This window comes from Pristiophorus japonicus, unplaced genomic scaffold (assembly GCF_044704955.1).
Source record: "Pristiophorus japonicus isolate sPriJap1 unplaced genomic scaffold, sPriJap1.hap1 HAP1_SCAFFOLD_595, whole genome shotgun sequence".
In the NCBI taxonomy this organism is placed as follows: domain Eukaryota; kingdom Metazoa; phylum Chordata; class Chondrichthyes; family Pristiophoridae; genus Pristiophorus; species Pristiophorus japonicus.
In genome coordinates, this window is record NW_027254504.1 from 302,711 (window position 1) to 319,497 (window position 16,787).

A 16,787-nucleotide genomic window follows, 5' to 3' on the forward strand; every position below is an offset into this window, starting at 1 on the left:
ACCTACTGACCCACTGACTGACCCACTCTCCCACTAACTGACCCATTGACTGGCCCACTGACTGACCCACTGACTGATCCACTGACTGACCCATTGACTGGCCCACTGATCCACTGACTGACCTACTGACCCACTGACTGACCCACTCTCCCACTAACTGACCCATTGACTGGCCCACTGACTGACCCACTGACTGACCCATTGACTGTCCCACTGACTGACCCACTGAGTGGCCCACTGACCCACTGACTGAACCACTGACTGACCCACTGACTGAACCACTGACTGACCCACTGACTGACCCACTCTCCCACTAACTGACCCACTGACTGACCCATTGACTGTCCCACTGACTGACCCACTGAGTGGCCCACTGACCCACTGACTGAACCACTGACTGACCCACTGACTGAACCACTGACTGACCCACTGACTGATCCACTGACCCACTGACTGACCCACTGACTGAACCACTGACTGACCCACTGACTGACCCACTGACTGATCCGCTGACTGACCTACTGACCCACTGACTGACCCACTCTCCCACTAACTGACCCATTGACTGGCCCACTGACTGACCCACTGACTGATCCACTGACTGACCCATTGACTGGCCCACTGATCCACTGACTGACCTACTGACCCACTGACTGACCCACTCTCCCACTAACTGACCCATTGACTGGCCCACTGACTGACCCACTGACTGACCCATTGACTGTCCCACTGACTGACCCACTGAGTGGCCCACTGACCCACTGACTGAACCACTGACTGACCCACTGACTGAACCACTGACTGACCCACTGACTGACCCACTCTCCCACTAACTGACCCACTGACTGACCCATTGACTGTCCCACTGACTGACCCACTGAGTGGCCCACTGACCCACTGACTGAACCACTGACTGACCCACTGACTGAACCACTGACTGACCCACTGACTGATCCACTGACCCACTGACTGACCCACTGACTGAACCACTGACTGACCCACTGACTGACCCACTGACTGATCCGCTGACTGACCTACTGACCCACTGACTGACCCACTCTCCCACTAACTGACCCATTGACTGGCCCACTGACTGACCCATTGACTGACCCACTGACTGACCCACTGACTGACCCACTGACTGACCCACTGACTGACCCACTGACTGACCGACCCACTGACTGACCCCTGCAGTATGGTGTTTGCTGAATGAGCTGGTCTGAGGTGCATTGTCTCTTTTTCTGTATTCACAGCTGCACATCGTCCATCGTCAGAAAGGCCTTTCACTAACCAACGTGTTCGCCAGGCCCGATGGCCTGGCAGTCTTGGGGTTTCATATCATGGTGAGTGAACACCTTTGGTCAACAAGGTTTGGGAACGTTTCACCGAATTGGAGAGACATAGAGGGAGACTCAGTGAAAGAGACAGAGTGAGAGAGACAGAGAGAGAGAGAGAAAGACAGAGAAAGTGAGACAGAGAAAGAGAGACAGAGTGAGAGAGACAGAGAGAGAGAGAGAGAAAGAGAGACCGTGAGAGAAACAGAGAAAGAGAGACAGAGAGAGAGAGAGAAAGACAGAGAAAGTGAGACAGAGAAAGTGAGACAGAGTGAGAGAGACAGAGAGAGAGAGAGAAAGACAGAGAAAGTGAGACAGAGAAAGTGAGACAGAGAAAGAGAGACAGAGAGAGAGAGAGAGAGAAAGAGAGACCGTGAGAGAAACAGAGAAAGAGAGACAGAGAAAGAGACACAGTGAGAGAGACAGAGAGAGAGAGACAGAGAGATAGAGAGAGAGAGGGAGAGACAGAGAAAGAGAGACAGTAAGAGAGAGAGAGACACACAGAAAGAGAGACACAGAGAGACAGAGAAAGAGAGACAGAGAGAGAGAGAGGGTAAGACACAGACAGACAGAGCGAGAAAGACAGCCAGAGAGACAGAGAAAGAGAGACAGAGAAAGAGAGGCAGAGAGAGAGAGAGAGAGACAGACAAAGACAGAAAGACGGGCAGAGAGTAAGACGGACAGAGAGACAGGGACAGAGAGAGAGAGAGACAGAGAGAGAAAGACAGGTGGAGAGAGTGACACACAGAGAGAAAGAGAGACAGAGAGAGGGAGACAGAGAGAAAGAGACAGAGAGAAAAAGACTTGCATTTATATAGCGCCTTTCACGACCACCGGACTTCTCAAAGCGCTTCACAGGCAATGAAGTACTTTTGGAGTGTAGTCAGTGTTGTAATGTGGGAAACACAGCAGCCAATTTGCACACAGCGAGCTCCCACACACAGCAACGCGATAGTGGCCAGATAATCTGTTTTTGTGCCGTTGATTGAGGGATAAATATTGGCCCCAGGACACCGGGGAGAACTCCCCCTGCTCTTCTTCAAAATAGTGCCGTGGGATCTTTCACGTCCTCTTGAGAGAGAAACATTCTTGACGTGCAGCGGTTTCATATTAGGAGTGTTCGATAGCATCACAATTTGGATTGGGGGAGGAGGGGAATGTCCGCGATTACTAACCAATTGGCAAAGGGGTTCCTTCAACCAATAACGTTTGAGGGACAGTGCACTGGATCACCACAGTGAATATATAAAGATCAGAGGCACATCACAAACCACTGAAGTCGGAAAGCGCTGGTCGCTGCCCCATCTTCCTTTGATTATAAATTAAACTTATCACCCCCAGCCCCGACCGTGCACACCAGAACATTTCAGGTTTCAGGTTTCCAAAGAGACCTCAACACCCGAAATGTATAATGTGGGAAAGTGTGAGGTTATCCACTTTGGCAGAAATAGTAGAAAAACAAATTTTCATTCAAATGGGGAAAAATTACAAAGTGCTGCAGTACAGAGCGACCTGGGGGGTCCTTGTACATGAACCACAAAAGGTTAGTCTGCAGGTACAGCAAGTGATCAGGAAGGCCAATGGAATGTTGGCCTTTATTGCAAGGGGGATAGAGTATAAAAGCAGAGAAGTCCTGCTACAACTGTACAGGGTATTGGTGAGGCCACACCTGGAGTACTGTGTACAGTTCTGGTCTCCGTATTTAAGGAGGGATATACTTGCATTGGAGGCAGTTCAGAGAAGGTTCACTCGGTTGATTCTGGGGATGAGGGGGTTGACTTATGAGGAAAGGTTGAGGAGGTTAGGCCTCTACTCATTGGAGTTCAGAAGAATGAGAGGTGATCTTATCAAAACATATAAGATGATGAGGGGGCTCGACAAGGTGGATGCAGAGAGGATGTTTCCGCTGATAGGGTAAACTAAAACTTGGGACATAGTCTCAGAATAAGGGGCCACCCATTTAAAACTGAGATGAGGAGGAATTTCTTCTCTCAGAGGGTTGTAAATCTGTGGAATTCTCTGCCCCAGAGAGCTGTGGAGGCTGGGTCATTGAATATATTTAAGGTGGAGATAGACAGATTTTTGAGCGATAAGGGAGTGAAGGGTTCTGGGGAGCGGGCGGGGAAGTGGAGCTGAGTCCATGATCGGATCAGCCATGGTCTTATAGAATGGCGGAGCAGGCTCGAGGGGCCGAATGGCCGACTCCTGCTCCCGTTTCTTATGTTCTGGTGTGTGAAATGAACAGCAAAGGCTACTTCTGCCCTTCAGTGATATAATTGAACAGGAAAGTTCTACAGGGCTGTTGGGAATGAATGGGGGACCAATTGGGATGGCTATTTCAAAGAGGCGCGATGGGCTGAATGGCCTTCTTCTGTGCTGGAAGAGTCCATGACTATCATCCCTGTGGAAGTTCCTGCCCCGGTCGGTCTCCTAGTCGGAAGCTGGTCACACTCACATCCCCTCGAGTTTAGAAAGGTGAGGAGTGATCAGATCAAAGTGTTTAAAGGGTTAAAAAAGGATCAGACAGGATCGAAGGAGAGAGACGGATTTCCTGCAATGGTTGGGGGAATCCAGCACAAGGAGGTGTAAGCTTAAAATTAGAGTCAGGCCGTTCAGGGGTGATGTCAGGAAGCACTTCTTCACACAGAGGGTAGTGGAGACAGAGAGAGAGAGAGTCAGAGAGGGAGACACAGAGAGAGAGAGAGACAGAGAGAGAAGAGAGAGAGAGAGACAGGTAAAGAGAGAGACAGAGAGGGAGACACAGAGAGAGAGAGAGACAGAGAGAGAAGAGAGAGAGAGAGAGACAGGTAAAGAGAGAGACAGAGAGGGAGACACAGAGAGAGACAGAGGAACAGAGAGAGAGAGAGAGAGAGAGCGAGAGAGACAGGGAAAGAGAGAGGCAGAGAGGGAGACACAGAGAGAGACAGAGGAACAGAGAGACTGAGCGAGAGAGAGTACAGGTAAAGAGAGAGAGAGAGAGAAACACACACACAGGTAATCAGAGAGAGACAGACAGAGAGGGAGACACAGAGACAGAGGAACAGAGAGACAGAGAGAGAGAGAAAAGAGAGAGAGAGACAGGTAAAGAGAGAGACAGAGAGAGAGACAGAGAGAGGGAGAGAGACAGAGACACAGAGAGAGACAGAGGAACAGAGAGACAGAGCGAGAGAGAGAGAGAGACAGGGAAAGACAGAGAGAGAGAGAGAAAGAGAGAGAGAAACACACACACAGGCAATCAGAGAGACAGAGAGGGAGACACACAGAGAGAAACAGAGGAACAGAGAGAGACAGACAGAGACAGAGAGAGAGAGAGAGACAGAGAGAGAGAGAGAGACAGCGACAGAGACAGAGACAGAAAGAGAGAGACAGAGACACAAGGAAGGAGACAGACAGAGAGCCAGCCAGCTCTCCACCTCCCATTGTGTATAGGTCTCCCCTGAATATCCCTCACCCCACCCCCAGACCCCATTGTGTGTAGGTCTACCCTGAATATCCCCCCCAGACCCCATTGTGTGTAAGTCTCCCCTGAATATCCCCCCCCGCCAGACCCCATTGTGTGTAGGTCTCCCCTGAATATCCCTCACCCCCCCCCAGACCCCATTGTGTGTAGGTCTACCCTGAATATCCCCCCCAGACCCCATTGTGTGTAGGTCTCCCCTGAATATCCCTCACCCCCCCCAGACCCCATTGTGTGTAGGTCTCCCCTGAATATCCCTCACCCCCCCCCAGACCCCATTGTGTGTAGGTCTACCCTGAATATCCACCCCCCCCCAGACCCCATTGTGTGTAGGTCCCCCCTGAATATCCCCCCCCCCCCATACCCCATTGTGTGTAGGTCTACCCTGAATATCCCCCCCCCCAGACCCCATTGTGTGTAGGTCTACCCTGAATATCCCCCCCCCCCAGACCCCATTGTGTGTAGGTCCCCCCTGAATATCCCCCCCCCCAGACCCCATTGTGTGTAGGTCCCCCCTGAATATCCCCCCCCAGACCCCATTGTGTGTAGGTCTACCCTGAATATCCCTCACTCCCCAGACCCCATTGTGTGTAGGTCCCCCCTGAATATCCCCCCCCCAGACCCCATTGTGTGTAGGTCTACCCTGAATATCCCTCACTCCCCAGACCCCATTGTGTGTAGGTCTACCCTGAATATCACCTCCCCCAGACCCCATTGTGTGTAGGTCCCCCCTGAATATCCCCCCCCCAGACCCCATTGTGTGTAGGTCTACCCTGAATATCACCCCCCCCCAGACCCCATTGTGTGTAGGTCCCCCCTGAATATCCCCCCCCCAGACCCCATTGTGTGTAGGTCTACCCTGAATATCCCTCACTCCCCAGACCCCATTGTGTGTAGGTCCCCCCTGAATATCCCCCCCCCCCCCAGACCCCATTGGGGTGTACCTGCTCCCTGAGAGTTTTTCGATGTTTAATTGCAAGTTCCGCAATTTATGATCTCCCATTTTGTGTTGCAGATTGAACATGGGATCAGCGAAGACCCAGCCTGGAAAAACCTCACCAAAATCATCAAACATCTGAAGGACGATGGTAGGTCTTCAGAAATATTCGCAATACAACCATCTCCGGGAGTTGCCTGCAAACCGACTTGTGTCTCTCAGCCCCCTCTCCCTCAGGGAGATATCTGTACACTGACTGGTGTCTCTCTGTCGTCTCTCCTTCAGGGAGATATCTGTACACTGACTGGTGTCTCTCAGTCCCCTCTCCCTCAGGGAGATATCTGTACACTGACTGGTGTCTCTCAGTCCCCTCTCCCTCAGGGAGATATCTGTGCACTGACTGGTGTCTCTCAGTCCCCTCTCCCTCAGGGAGATATCTGTACACTGACTGGTGTCTCTCAGTCCCCTCTCCCTCAGGGAGATATCTGTACACTGACTGGTGTCTCTCAGTCCCCTCTCCCTCAGGGAGATATCTGTACACTGACTGATGTCCCTCAGTCCCCTTTCCCTCAGGGAGATATCTGTACACTGACTGGTGTCTCTCAGTCCCTCTCCCTCAGGGAGATATCTATACATTGACTGGTGTCTCTCAGTCCCCTCTACCTCAGGGAGATATCTGTACACTGACTGATGTCTCTCAGTCCCTCTCCCTCAGGGAGATATCTGTACACAGACTGATGTCCCTCAGTCCCCTTTCCCTCAGGGCGATATCTGTACACTGACTGGTGTTTCTCAGTCCCCTCACCTTCAGGGAGATATCTGTATACTGACTGGTGTCTCTCTGTCCCTCTCCCTCAGGACGATGTCTGTACACTGACTGGTGTCTCTCAGTTCCCTCTCTCAGGGATATATCTGTACACTGCCTGGTGTCTCTCAGTCCCCTCTCCCTCAGGGAGATATCTGTACACTGACTGGTGTCTCTCAGTCCCTCTCCCTCAGGGAGATATCTGTACACTGACTGGTGTCTCTCAGTCCCTCTCCCTCAGGGAGATATCTGTACACTGACTGATGTCTCTCAGTCCCTCTCCCTCAGGGAGATATCTGTACACTGACTGGTGTCTCTCAGTCCCCTCTCCCTCAGGGAGATATCTGTACACTGACTGGTGTCTCTCAGTCCCTCTCCCTCAGGGAGATATCTGTACACTGACTGGTGTCTCTCAGTCCCCTCTCCCTCAGGGAGATATCTGTACACTGACTGGTGTCTCTCAGTCCCCTCTCCCTCAGTAAGATATCTGTACACTGACTGGTGTCTATCAGCCCCCTCTCCCTCATGGAGATATCTGTACACTGACTGGTGTCTCTCAGTCCCCTCTCCCTCAGGGAGATATCTGTACACTGACTGGTATCTCTCAGTCCCCTCTCCCTCACGGAGATATCTGTACACTGACTGGTGTCTCTCAGTCCCTCTCCCTCAGGGAGATATCTGTACACTGACTGGTGTCTCTCAGTCCCTCTCCCTCAGGTAGATATCGGTACACTGACTGGTGTCTCTCAGTCCCTCTCCCTCAGGGAGATATCTGTACACTGACTGGTGTCTCTCAGTCCCTCTCCCTCAGGGAGATATCTCTACACTGACTGGTGTCTCTCAGTCCCTCTCCCTCAGGGAGATATCTGTACACTAACTGGTGTCTCTCAGTCTCCTCTCCCTCAGGGAGATATCTGTACACTGACTGGTGTCTCTCAGTCCCTCTCCCTCAGAGAGATATCTGTACACTGTCTGGTGTCTATCAGTCCCCTCTCTCTCAGGGAGATATCTGTATACTGACTGGTGTCTCTCAGTCCCCTCTCCTTCAGGGAGATATCTGTACACTGACTGGTGTCTCTCAGTTCCCTCTCTCAGGGATATATCTGTACACTGCCTGGTGTCTCTCAGTCACCTCTCCCTCAGGGAGATATCTGTACACTGCCTGGTGTCTCTCAGTCCCCTCTCCCTCAGGGAGATACCTGTACAATGACTGGTGTCTCTCAGTCCCCTCTCCCTCAGGGAGATATCTGTACACTGACTGGTGTCTCTCAGTCCCCTCTCTCTCAGGGAGATATCTGTACACTGACTGATGTCTCTCAGTCCCCTCTCCCTCAGGGAGATATCTGTACACTGACTGGTGTCTCTCAGTCCCCTCTCCCTCAGGGAGATATCTGTACATTGACTGGTGTCTCTCAGTCCCTCTCCCTCAGGGAGATATCTGTACACTGACTGGTGTCTCTCAGTCCCATCTCCCTCAGGAAGATATCTGTACACTGACTGGTGTCTCTCAGTCCCCTCTCCCTCAGGGAGATATCTGTACACTGACTGGTGTCTCTCAGTCCCTCTCCCTCAGAGAGGTATCTGTACATTGACTGCTGTCTCTCAGTCCCCTCTCCCTCAGGGAGATATCTGTACACTGACTGGTGTCTCTCAGTCCTGCTCCCTCAGGGAGATATCTGTACACTGACTGGTGTCTCTCAGTCACCTCTCCCTCAGGGAGATATCTGTACACTGACTGGTGTCTCTCAGTCCCCTCTCCCTCAGGGAGATATCTGTACACTGACTCGTGTCTCTCAGTCCCCTCTCCCTCAGGGAGATATCTGTACACTGATTGGTGTCTCTCAGTCCCTCTCCCTCAGGGAGATATCTGTACACTAACTGGTGTCTCTCAGTCCCCTCTCCCTCAGGGAGATATCTGTACACTGACTGGTGTCTCTCAGTCCCTCTCCCTCAGAGAGATATCTGTACACTGTCTGGTGTCTATCAGTCCCCTCTCTCTCAGGGAGATATCTGTATACTGACTGGTGTCTCTCAGTCCTGCTCCCTCAGGGAGATATCTGTACACTGACTGGTGTCTCTCAGTCCCTCTCCCTCAGGGAGGTATCTGTACATTGACTGCTGTCTCTCAGTCCCCTCTCCCTCAGGGAGATATCTGTACACTGACTGGTGTCTCTCAGTCCTGTTCCCTCAGGGAGATATCTGTACACTGACTGGTGTCTCTCAGTCACCTCTCCCTCAGGGAGATATCTGTACACTGACTGGTGTCTCTCAGTCCCCTCTCCCTCAGGGAGATATCTGTACACTGACTGGTGTCTCTCAGTCCCCTCTCCCTCGGGGAGATATCTGTACACTGACTGGTGTCTCTCAGTCCCATCTCCCTCAGGGAGATATCTGTACACTGACTGGTGTCTTTCAGTCCCTCTCCCTCAGGGAGATATCTGTACACTGACTGGTGTCTCTCAGTCCCTCTCCCTCAGGGAGATATCTGTACATTGACTGGTGTCTCTCAGTCCCCTCTCCCTCAGGGAGATATCTGTACACTGACTGGTGTCTTTCAGTCCCTCTCCCTCAGGGAGATATCTGTACATTGACTGCTGTCTCTCAGTCCCCTCTCCCTCAGGGAGATATCTGTACACTGACTGGTGTCTCTCAGTCCCATCTCCCTCAGGGAGATATCTGTACACTGACTGGTGTCTTTCAGTCCCTCTCCCTCAGGGAGATATCTGTACACTGACTGGTGTCTCTCAGTCCCTCTCCCTCAGGGTGATATCTGTACACTGACTGGTGTCTCTCAGTCACCTCTCCCTCAGGGAGATATCTGTACACTGACTGGTGTCTCTCAGTCCCCTCTCCCTCAGGGAGATATCTGTACACTGACTGGTGTCTCTCAGTCCCCTCTCCCTCGGGGAGATATCTGTACACTGACTGGTGTCTCTCAGTCCCATCTCCCTCAGGGAGATATCTGTACACTGACTGGTGTCTTTCAGTCCCTCTCCCTCAGGGAGATATCTGTACACTGACTGGTGTCTCTCAGTCCCTCTCCCTCAGGGAGATATCTGTACATTGACTGGTGTCTCTCAGTCCCCTCTCCCTCAGGGAGATATCTGTACACTGACTGGTGTCTTTCAGTCCCTCTCCCTCAGGGAGATATCTGTACATTGACTGCTGTCTCTCAGTCCCCTCTCCCTCAGGGAGATATCTGTACACTGACTGGTGTCTCTCAGTCCCATCTCCCTCAGGGAGATATCTGTACACTGACTGGTGTCTTTCAGTCCCTCTCCCTCAGGGAGATATCTGTACACTGACTGGTGTCTCTCAGTCCCTCTCCCTCAGGGAGATATCTGTACACTGACTGGTGTCTCTCAGTCCCCTCTCCCTCAGGGAGATATCTGTACACTGACTGGTGTCTCTCAGTCCCTCTCCCTCAGGGAGATATCTGTACATTGACTGCTGTCTCTCAGTCCCCTCTCCCTCAGCGAGATATCTGTACACTGTCTGGTGTCTCTCAGTCCCTCTCCCTCAGGGAGATATCTGTACATTGACTGGTGTCTCTCAGTCTCCTCTCCCTCAGGGAGATATCTGTGCACTGACTGGTGTCTCTCAGTCCTCTCTCCCTCAGGGAGATATCTGTACACTGACTGGTGTCTCTCAGTCCCATCTCCCTCAGGGAGATATCTGTACACTGACTGGTGTCTTTCAGTCCCTCTCCCTCAGGGAGATATCTGTACACTGACTGGTGTCTCTCAGTCCCCTCTCCCTCAGTGAGATATCTGTACACTGACTGGTGTCTATCAGCCCCCTCTCCCTCATGGAGATATCTGTACACTGACTGGTGTCTCTCAGTCCCCTCTCCCTCAGGGAGATATCTGTACACTGACTGGTATCTCTCAGTCCCCTCTCCCTCACGGAGATATCTGTACACTGACTGGTGTCTCTCAGTCCCTCTCCCTCAGGGAGATATCTGTACACTGACTGGTGTCTCTCAGTCCCTCTCCCTCAGGTAGATATCGGTACACTGACTGGTGTCTCTCAGTCCCTCTCCCTCAGGGAGATATCTGTACACTGACTGGTGTCTCTCAGTCCCTCTCCCTCAGGGAGATATCTCTACACTGACTGGTGTCTCTCAGTCCCTCTCCCTCAGGGAGATATCTGTACACTAACTGGTGTCTCTCAGTCTCCTCTCCCTCAGGGAGATATCTGTACACTGACTGGTGTCTCTCAGTCCCTCTCCCTCAGAGAGATATCTGTACACTGTCTGGTGTCTATCAGTCCCCTCTCTCTCAGGGAGATATCTGTATACTGACTGGTGTCTCTCAGTCCCCTCTCCTTCAGGGAGATATCTGTACACTGACTGGTGTCTCTCAGTTCCCTCTCTCAGGGATATATCTGTACACTGCCTGGTGTCTCTCAGTCACCTCTCCCTCAGGGAGATATCTGTACACTGCCTGGTGTCTCTCAGTCCCCTCTCCCTCAGGGAGATACCTGTACAATGACTGGTGTCTCTCAGTCCCCTCTCCCTCAGGGAGATATCTGTACACTGTCTGGTGTCTCTCAGTCCCCTCTCTCTCAGGGAGATATCTGTACACTGACTGATGTCTCTCAGTCCCCTCTCCCTCAGGGAGATATCTGTACACTGACTGGTGTCTCTCAGTCCCCTCTCCCTCAGGGAGATATCTGTACATTGACTGGTGTCTCTCAGTCCCTCTCCCTCAGGGAGATATCTGTACACTGACTGGTGTCTCTCAGTCCCATCTCCCTCAGGAAGATATCTGTACACTGACTGGTGTCTCTCAGTCCCCTCTCCCTCAGGGAGATATCTGTACACTGACTGGTGTCTCTCAGTCCCTCTCCCTCAGAGAGGTATCTGTACATTGACTGCTGTCTCTCAGTCCCCTCTCCCTCAGGGAGATATCTGTACACTGACTGGTGTCTCTCAGTCCTGCTCCCTCAGGGAGATATCTGTACACTGACTGGTGTCTCTCAGTCACCTCTCCCTCAGGGAGATATCTGTACACTGACTGGTGTCTCTCAGTCCCCTCTCCCTCAGGGAGATATCTGTACACTGACTCGTGTCTCTCAGTCCCCTCTCCCTCAGGGAGATATCTGTACACTGATTGGTGTCTCTCAGTCCCTCTCCCTCAGGGAGATATCTGTACACTAACTGGTGTCTCTCAGTCCCCTCTCCCTCAGGGAGATATCTGTACACTGACTGGTGTCTCTCAGTCCCTCTCCCTCAGAGAGATATCTGTACACTGTCTGGTGTCTATCAGTCCCCTCTCTCTCAGGGAGATATCTGTATACTGACTGGTGTCTCTCAGTCCTGCTCCCTCAGGGAGATATCTGTACACTGACTGGTGTCTCTCAGTCCCTCTCCCTCAGGGAGGTATCTGTACATTGACTGCTGTCTCTCAGTCCCCTCTCCCTCAGGGAGATATCTGTACACTGACTGGTGTCTCTCAGTCCTGTTCCCTCAGGGAGATATCTGTACACTGACTGGTGTCTCTCAGTCACCTCTCCCTCAGGGAGATATCTGTACACTGACTGGTGTCTCTCAGTCCCCTCTCCCTCAGGGAGATATCTGTACACTGACTGGTGTCTCTCAGTCCCCTCTCCCTCGGGGAGATATCTGTACACTGACTGGTGTCTCTCAGTCCCATCTCCCTCAGGGAGATATCTGTACACTGACTGGTGTCTTTCAGTCCCTCTCCCTCAGGGAGATATCTGTACACTGACTGGTGTCTCTCAGTCCCTCTACCTCAGGGAGATATCTGTACATTGACTGGTGTCTCTCAGTCCCCTCTCCCTCAGGGAGATATCTGTACACTGACTGGTGTCTTTCAGTCCCTCTCCCTCAGGGAGATATCTGTACATTGACTGCTGTCTCTCAGTCCCCTCTCCCTCAGGGAGATATCTGTACACTGACTGGTGTCTCTCAGTCCCATCTCCCTCAGGGAGATATCTGTACACTGACTGGTGTCTTTCAGTCCCTCTCCCTCAGGGAGATATCTGTACACTGACTGGTGTCTCTCAGTCCCTCTCCCTCAGGGTGATATCTGTACACTGACTGGTGTCTCTCAGTCACCTCTCCCTCAGGGAGATATCTGTACACTGACTGGTGTCTCTCAGTCCCCTCTCCCTCAGGGAGATATCTGTACACTGACTGGTGTCTCTCAGTCCCCTCTCCCTCGGGGAGATATCTGTACACTGACTGGTGTCTCTCAGTCCCATCTCCCTCAGGGAGATATCTGTACACTGACTGGTGTCTTTCAGTCCCTCTCCCTCAGGGAGATATCTGTACACTGACTGGTGTCTCTCAGTCCCTCTCCCTCAGGGAGATATCTGTACATTGACTGGTGTCTCTCAGTCCCCTCTCCCTCAGGGAGATATCTGTACACTGACTGGTGTCTTTCAGTCCCTCTCCCTCAGGGAGATATCTGTACATTGACTGCTGTCTCTCAGTCCCCTCTCCCTCAGGGAGATATCTGTACACTGACTGGTGTCTCTCAGTCCCATCTCCCTCAGGGAGATATCTGTACACTGACTGGTGTCTTTCAGTCCCTCTCCCTCAGGGAGATATCTGTACACTGACTGGTGTCTCTCAGTCCCTCTCCCTCAGGGAGATATCTGTACACTGACTGGTGTCTCTCAGTCCCCTCTCCCTCAGGGAGATATCTGTACACTGACTGGTGTCTCTCAGTCCCTCTCCCTCAGGGAGATATCTGTACATTGACTGCTGTCTCTCAGTCCCCTCTCCCTCAGCGAGATATCTGTACACTGTCTGGTGTCTCTCAGTCCCTCTCCCTCAGGGAGATATCTGTACATTGACTGGTGTCTCTCAGTCTCCTCTCCCTCAGGGAGATATCTGTGCACTGACTGGTGTCTCTCAGTCCTCTCTCCCTCAGGGAGATATCTGTACACTGACTGGTGTCTCTCAGTCCCATCTCCCTCAGGGAGATATCTGTACACTGACTGGTGTCTTTCAGTCCCTCTCCCTCAGGGAGATATCTGTACACTGACTGGTGTCTCTCTGTCACCTCTCCCTCAGGGAGATATCTGTACACTGACTGGTGTCTCTCAGTCCCCTCTCCCTCAGGGAGATATCTGTACACTGACTGGTGTCTCTCAGTCCCCTCTCCCTCAGGGAGATATCTGTACACTGACTGGTATCTCTCAGTCCCTCTCCCTCAGGGAGATATCTGTACACTGACTGGTGTCTCTCAGTCCCCTCTCCCTCAGGGAGATATCTGTACACTGACTGGTGTCTCTCAGTCCCCTCTCCCTCAGGGAGATATCTGTACACTGACTGGTATCTCTCAGTCCCTCTCCCTCAGGGAGATATCTGTACACTGACTGGTATCTCTCAGTCCCTCTCCCTCAGGGAGATATCTGTACACTGACTGGTCTCCCTCCACCACCACTCTGTTTCAAACCCGTATCTCTGACCCCATCCTATGCCCGATATGTTGGGCAAGGGTCTCAGGGCGATCACATCTATATTTCCATCTGGCTCAGAATCAATCCTTCCCCCGAGGGCGGAGGGATTGTGTACATGTGTCTCGGGTTCTCCGTTCCACTGCCTTCCAGGGTGCTCCTGAGTCTTGCTGGAGGTGCAGGTACGAGGAGCCTTGCTCACCCTGACAGAGCGGGGTGGTGTATCACCATCATCATGGGCAGTCCCACGAACGAGAAGGACTTGCTTCCACAGGGGTTCACAGATCTTTCAGTCCTGAACTCCAATTGGAGGGCGGAAGATGCCTGTGGGTGGATTTTTTTAACGTGGGGTGACCGTTGCACACCAGCCACCACACGGGCTTGACAGAACGAGGTCTTGGTCCAGTGGCAATGGTTAACCAGGACGACTGGAGACCTGCTCTGCTGCACGGACCTAGTGCGTGCTCACATATCGCACAGTTTGGGCTGGTCCGTGCTGCCCCTGGGCCCTCGCCTCTCCTGGGCCCCGTAATCCCATTCGCCGCACCTTGTTGAGCCCCCTCACGACGCTAACCAGATGTTAGCCGCACCATCGGCAAATAAACCCATCGGCAAATCGCTCAGCTTCCTAGGTTCGCCACAAGTTGTGTTGGGTCGGTTTTGCCTTCACGTGTTGCGTTATGGTGGGGCAGAGCAGGGGGTGTGGGTGTGGCGGTTTGGTGTTCCACAGTCCAACACCGGAGGGGTGAGATCGGCTGACTCAGCACGAGGCCGGGATTGGAGCCTGGGCCTTTCCTGGTCCGCCCGTGTGGGCTCAGATGCTGAAAGGACCAGCAGCGCAATGTATCTCAGTGCAAAGCATGTCTGTAACCTGCTCCTCGTTGCCCTTCCCATTTCTAGGCGATTACCAGCATCTGAATGACACCGTCTCCCTCATGGACTTGATCAGAAGCGTCAACCTGACCAAGTACTATCGCTACAACGGCTCGCTCACCACCCCGGAGTGCAACCAAGTGGTTGTTTGGACTGTCTTTGAGGAGCCAATTCGTCTCAATGCCTCAGTGGTGTGTACCTCAACTCAGCTCATCCACGTCCTGTGTGCTGTACCGGCCCTGGGAGTGTTTGATGGGACAGTGTAGAGGGAGCTTTACTCTGTATCTAACCCGTGCTGTACCTGCCCTGGGAGTGTTTGATGGGACAGTGTAGAGGGAGCTTTACTCTGTATCTAACCCGTGCTGTACCTGCCCTGGGAGTGTTTGATGGGACAGTGTAGAGGGAGCTTTACTCTGTATCTAACCCGTGCTGTACCTGCCCTGGGAGTGTTTGATGGGACAGTGTAGAGGGAGCTTTACTCTGTATCTAACCCGTGCTGTACCTGCCCTGGGAGTGTTTGATGGGACAGTGTAGAGGGAGCTTTACTCTGTATCTAACCCCCTGTACCTGCCCTGAGAGTGTTTGATGGGACAGTGTAGAGGGAGCTTTACTCTGTATCTAACCCCGTGCTGTACCTGCCCTGGGAGTGTTTGATGGGACAGTGTAGAGGGAGCTTTACTCTGTATCTAACCCCCTGTACCTGCCCTGGGAGTGTTTGATGGGACAGTGTAGAGGGAGCTTTACTCTGTATCTAACTCCTTGTACCTGCCCTGGGAGTGTTTGATGGGACAGTGTAGAGGGAGCTTTACTCTGTATCTAACTCCCTGTACCTGCCCTGGGTGTGTTTGATGGGACAGTGTAGAGGGCGCTTTACTCTGTATCTAACCCCCTGTACCTGCCCTGGGAGTGTTTGATGGGACAGTGTAGAGGGAGCTTTACTCTGTATCTAACTCCCTGTACCTGCCCTGGGAGTGTTTGATGGTACAGTGTAGAGGGAGCTTTACTCTGTATCTAACCCTGTGCTGTACCTGCCCTGGGAGCGTTTGATGGGACAGTGTAGAGGGAGCTTTACTCTGTATCTAACCCCCTGTACCTGCCCTGGGAGTGTTTGATGGGACAGTGTAGAGGGAGCTTTACTCTGTATCTAACCCGTGCTGTACCTGCCCTGGGAGTGTTTGACGGGACAGTGTAGAGGGAGCTTTACTCTGGATCTACCCCGCACTGTGTAAGGCTGTTCCTCACTCTGGTTCAATCTTGTCTCTTCAGGTCGAGACCTTTTTCGAAGACCTCTATGTCAACAGGACCTCTGGTATCAAGTTGAGGGAGAATTTCAGGCCCACTCAACACAATAGGAACCAGGTCTATGCCTCGAGGGGGGCCACCAAGGCCATGGACACCGGGACCGGTAACAACGGCTCAGGGAAGGCTAGGGGCAGTCCTCTCCTCCTGCTCGCTCTCGCCTCTCTCTACCTGCATTCTTCGTGACCATGGTTCCTCGGCCATGCAACCTTCCAGGGGAGATGGACCCCCGCTTCCCGGGGAAGCTCGAAAGGGAGGAGGTGTTTTTCTTGTTGTTTCTTCCAGGGTTAAAACCGGGTATTTTCTGTGAAAAACGAATCGTTACGAATCTTAATTCTGCCACCTCAGTGCCCAGCCAAAGGTCACAGAGCAGGAAAGGGCCAGGCTCCGAACCCGGCCTAGTGCTGAGTTAGCCTGACCTCACACCCGGTGTGGGACTGAGCACCCCACACATACACAGCAGGAAAGGCCCAGGCTCCATCCCTGGCCTAGTGCTGAGTTAGCCTGACCTCACACCCGGGTGTGGGACAGAGCCCCCCCACCTCCCCACACACACAGAGCAGGAAACGCCCAGGCTCCATCCCCGGCCTAGTGCTGAGTTAGCCTGACCTCACACCCGGTGTGGGACTGAGCACCCCCCACACACACAGC

At 52.6% G+C, this 16,787-nt stretch overlaps 1 protein-coding gene across 1 annotated transcript in view; it reads left to right on the plus strand.

The window, feature by feature from the left end:
- The window catches only part of LOC139255376 (carbonic anhydrase 4-like), a 133,575-nt gene extending 117,182 nt beyond the window's left edge, over positions 1-16,393 (plus strand). Inside the window, exons 4-7 of the mRNA XM_070873905.1 lie at positions 1,254-1,343; positions 5,807-5,879; positions 14,865-15,028; positions 16,104-16,393. Of these exons, the coding sequence (XP_070730006.1) occupies positions 1,254-1,343; positions 5,807-5,879; positions 14,865-15,028; positions 16,104-16,322 (546 nt within the window). The 3' untranslated portion in view covers positions 16,323-16,393. The remainder of the gene's footprint in view (positions 1-1,253; positions 1,344-5,806; positions 5,880-14,864; positions 15,029-16,103) is intronic.
- The last annotated feature ends 394 nt before the right edge of the window (positions 16,394-16,787 follow it).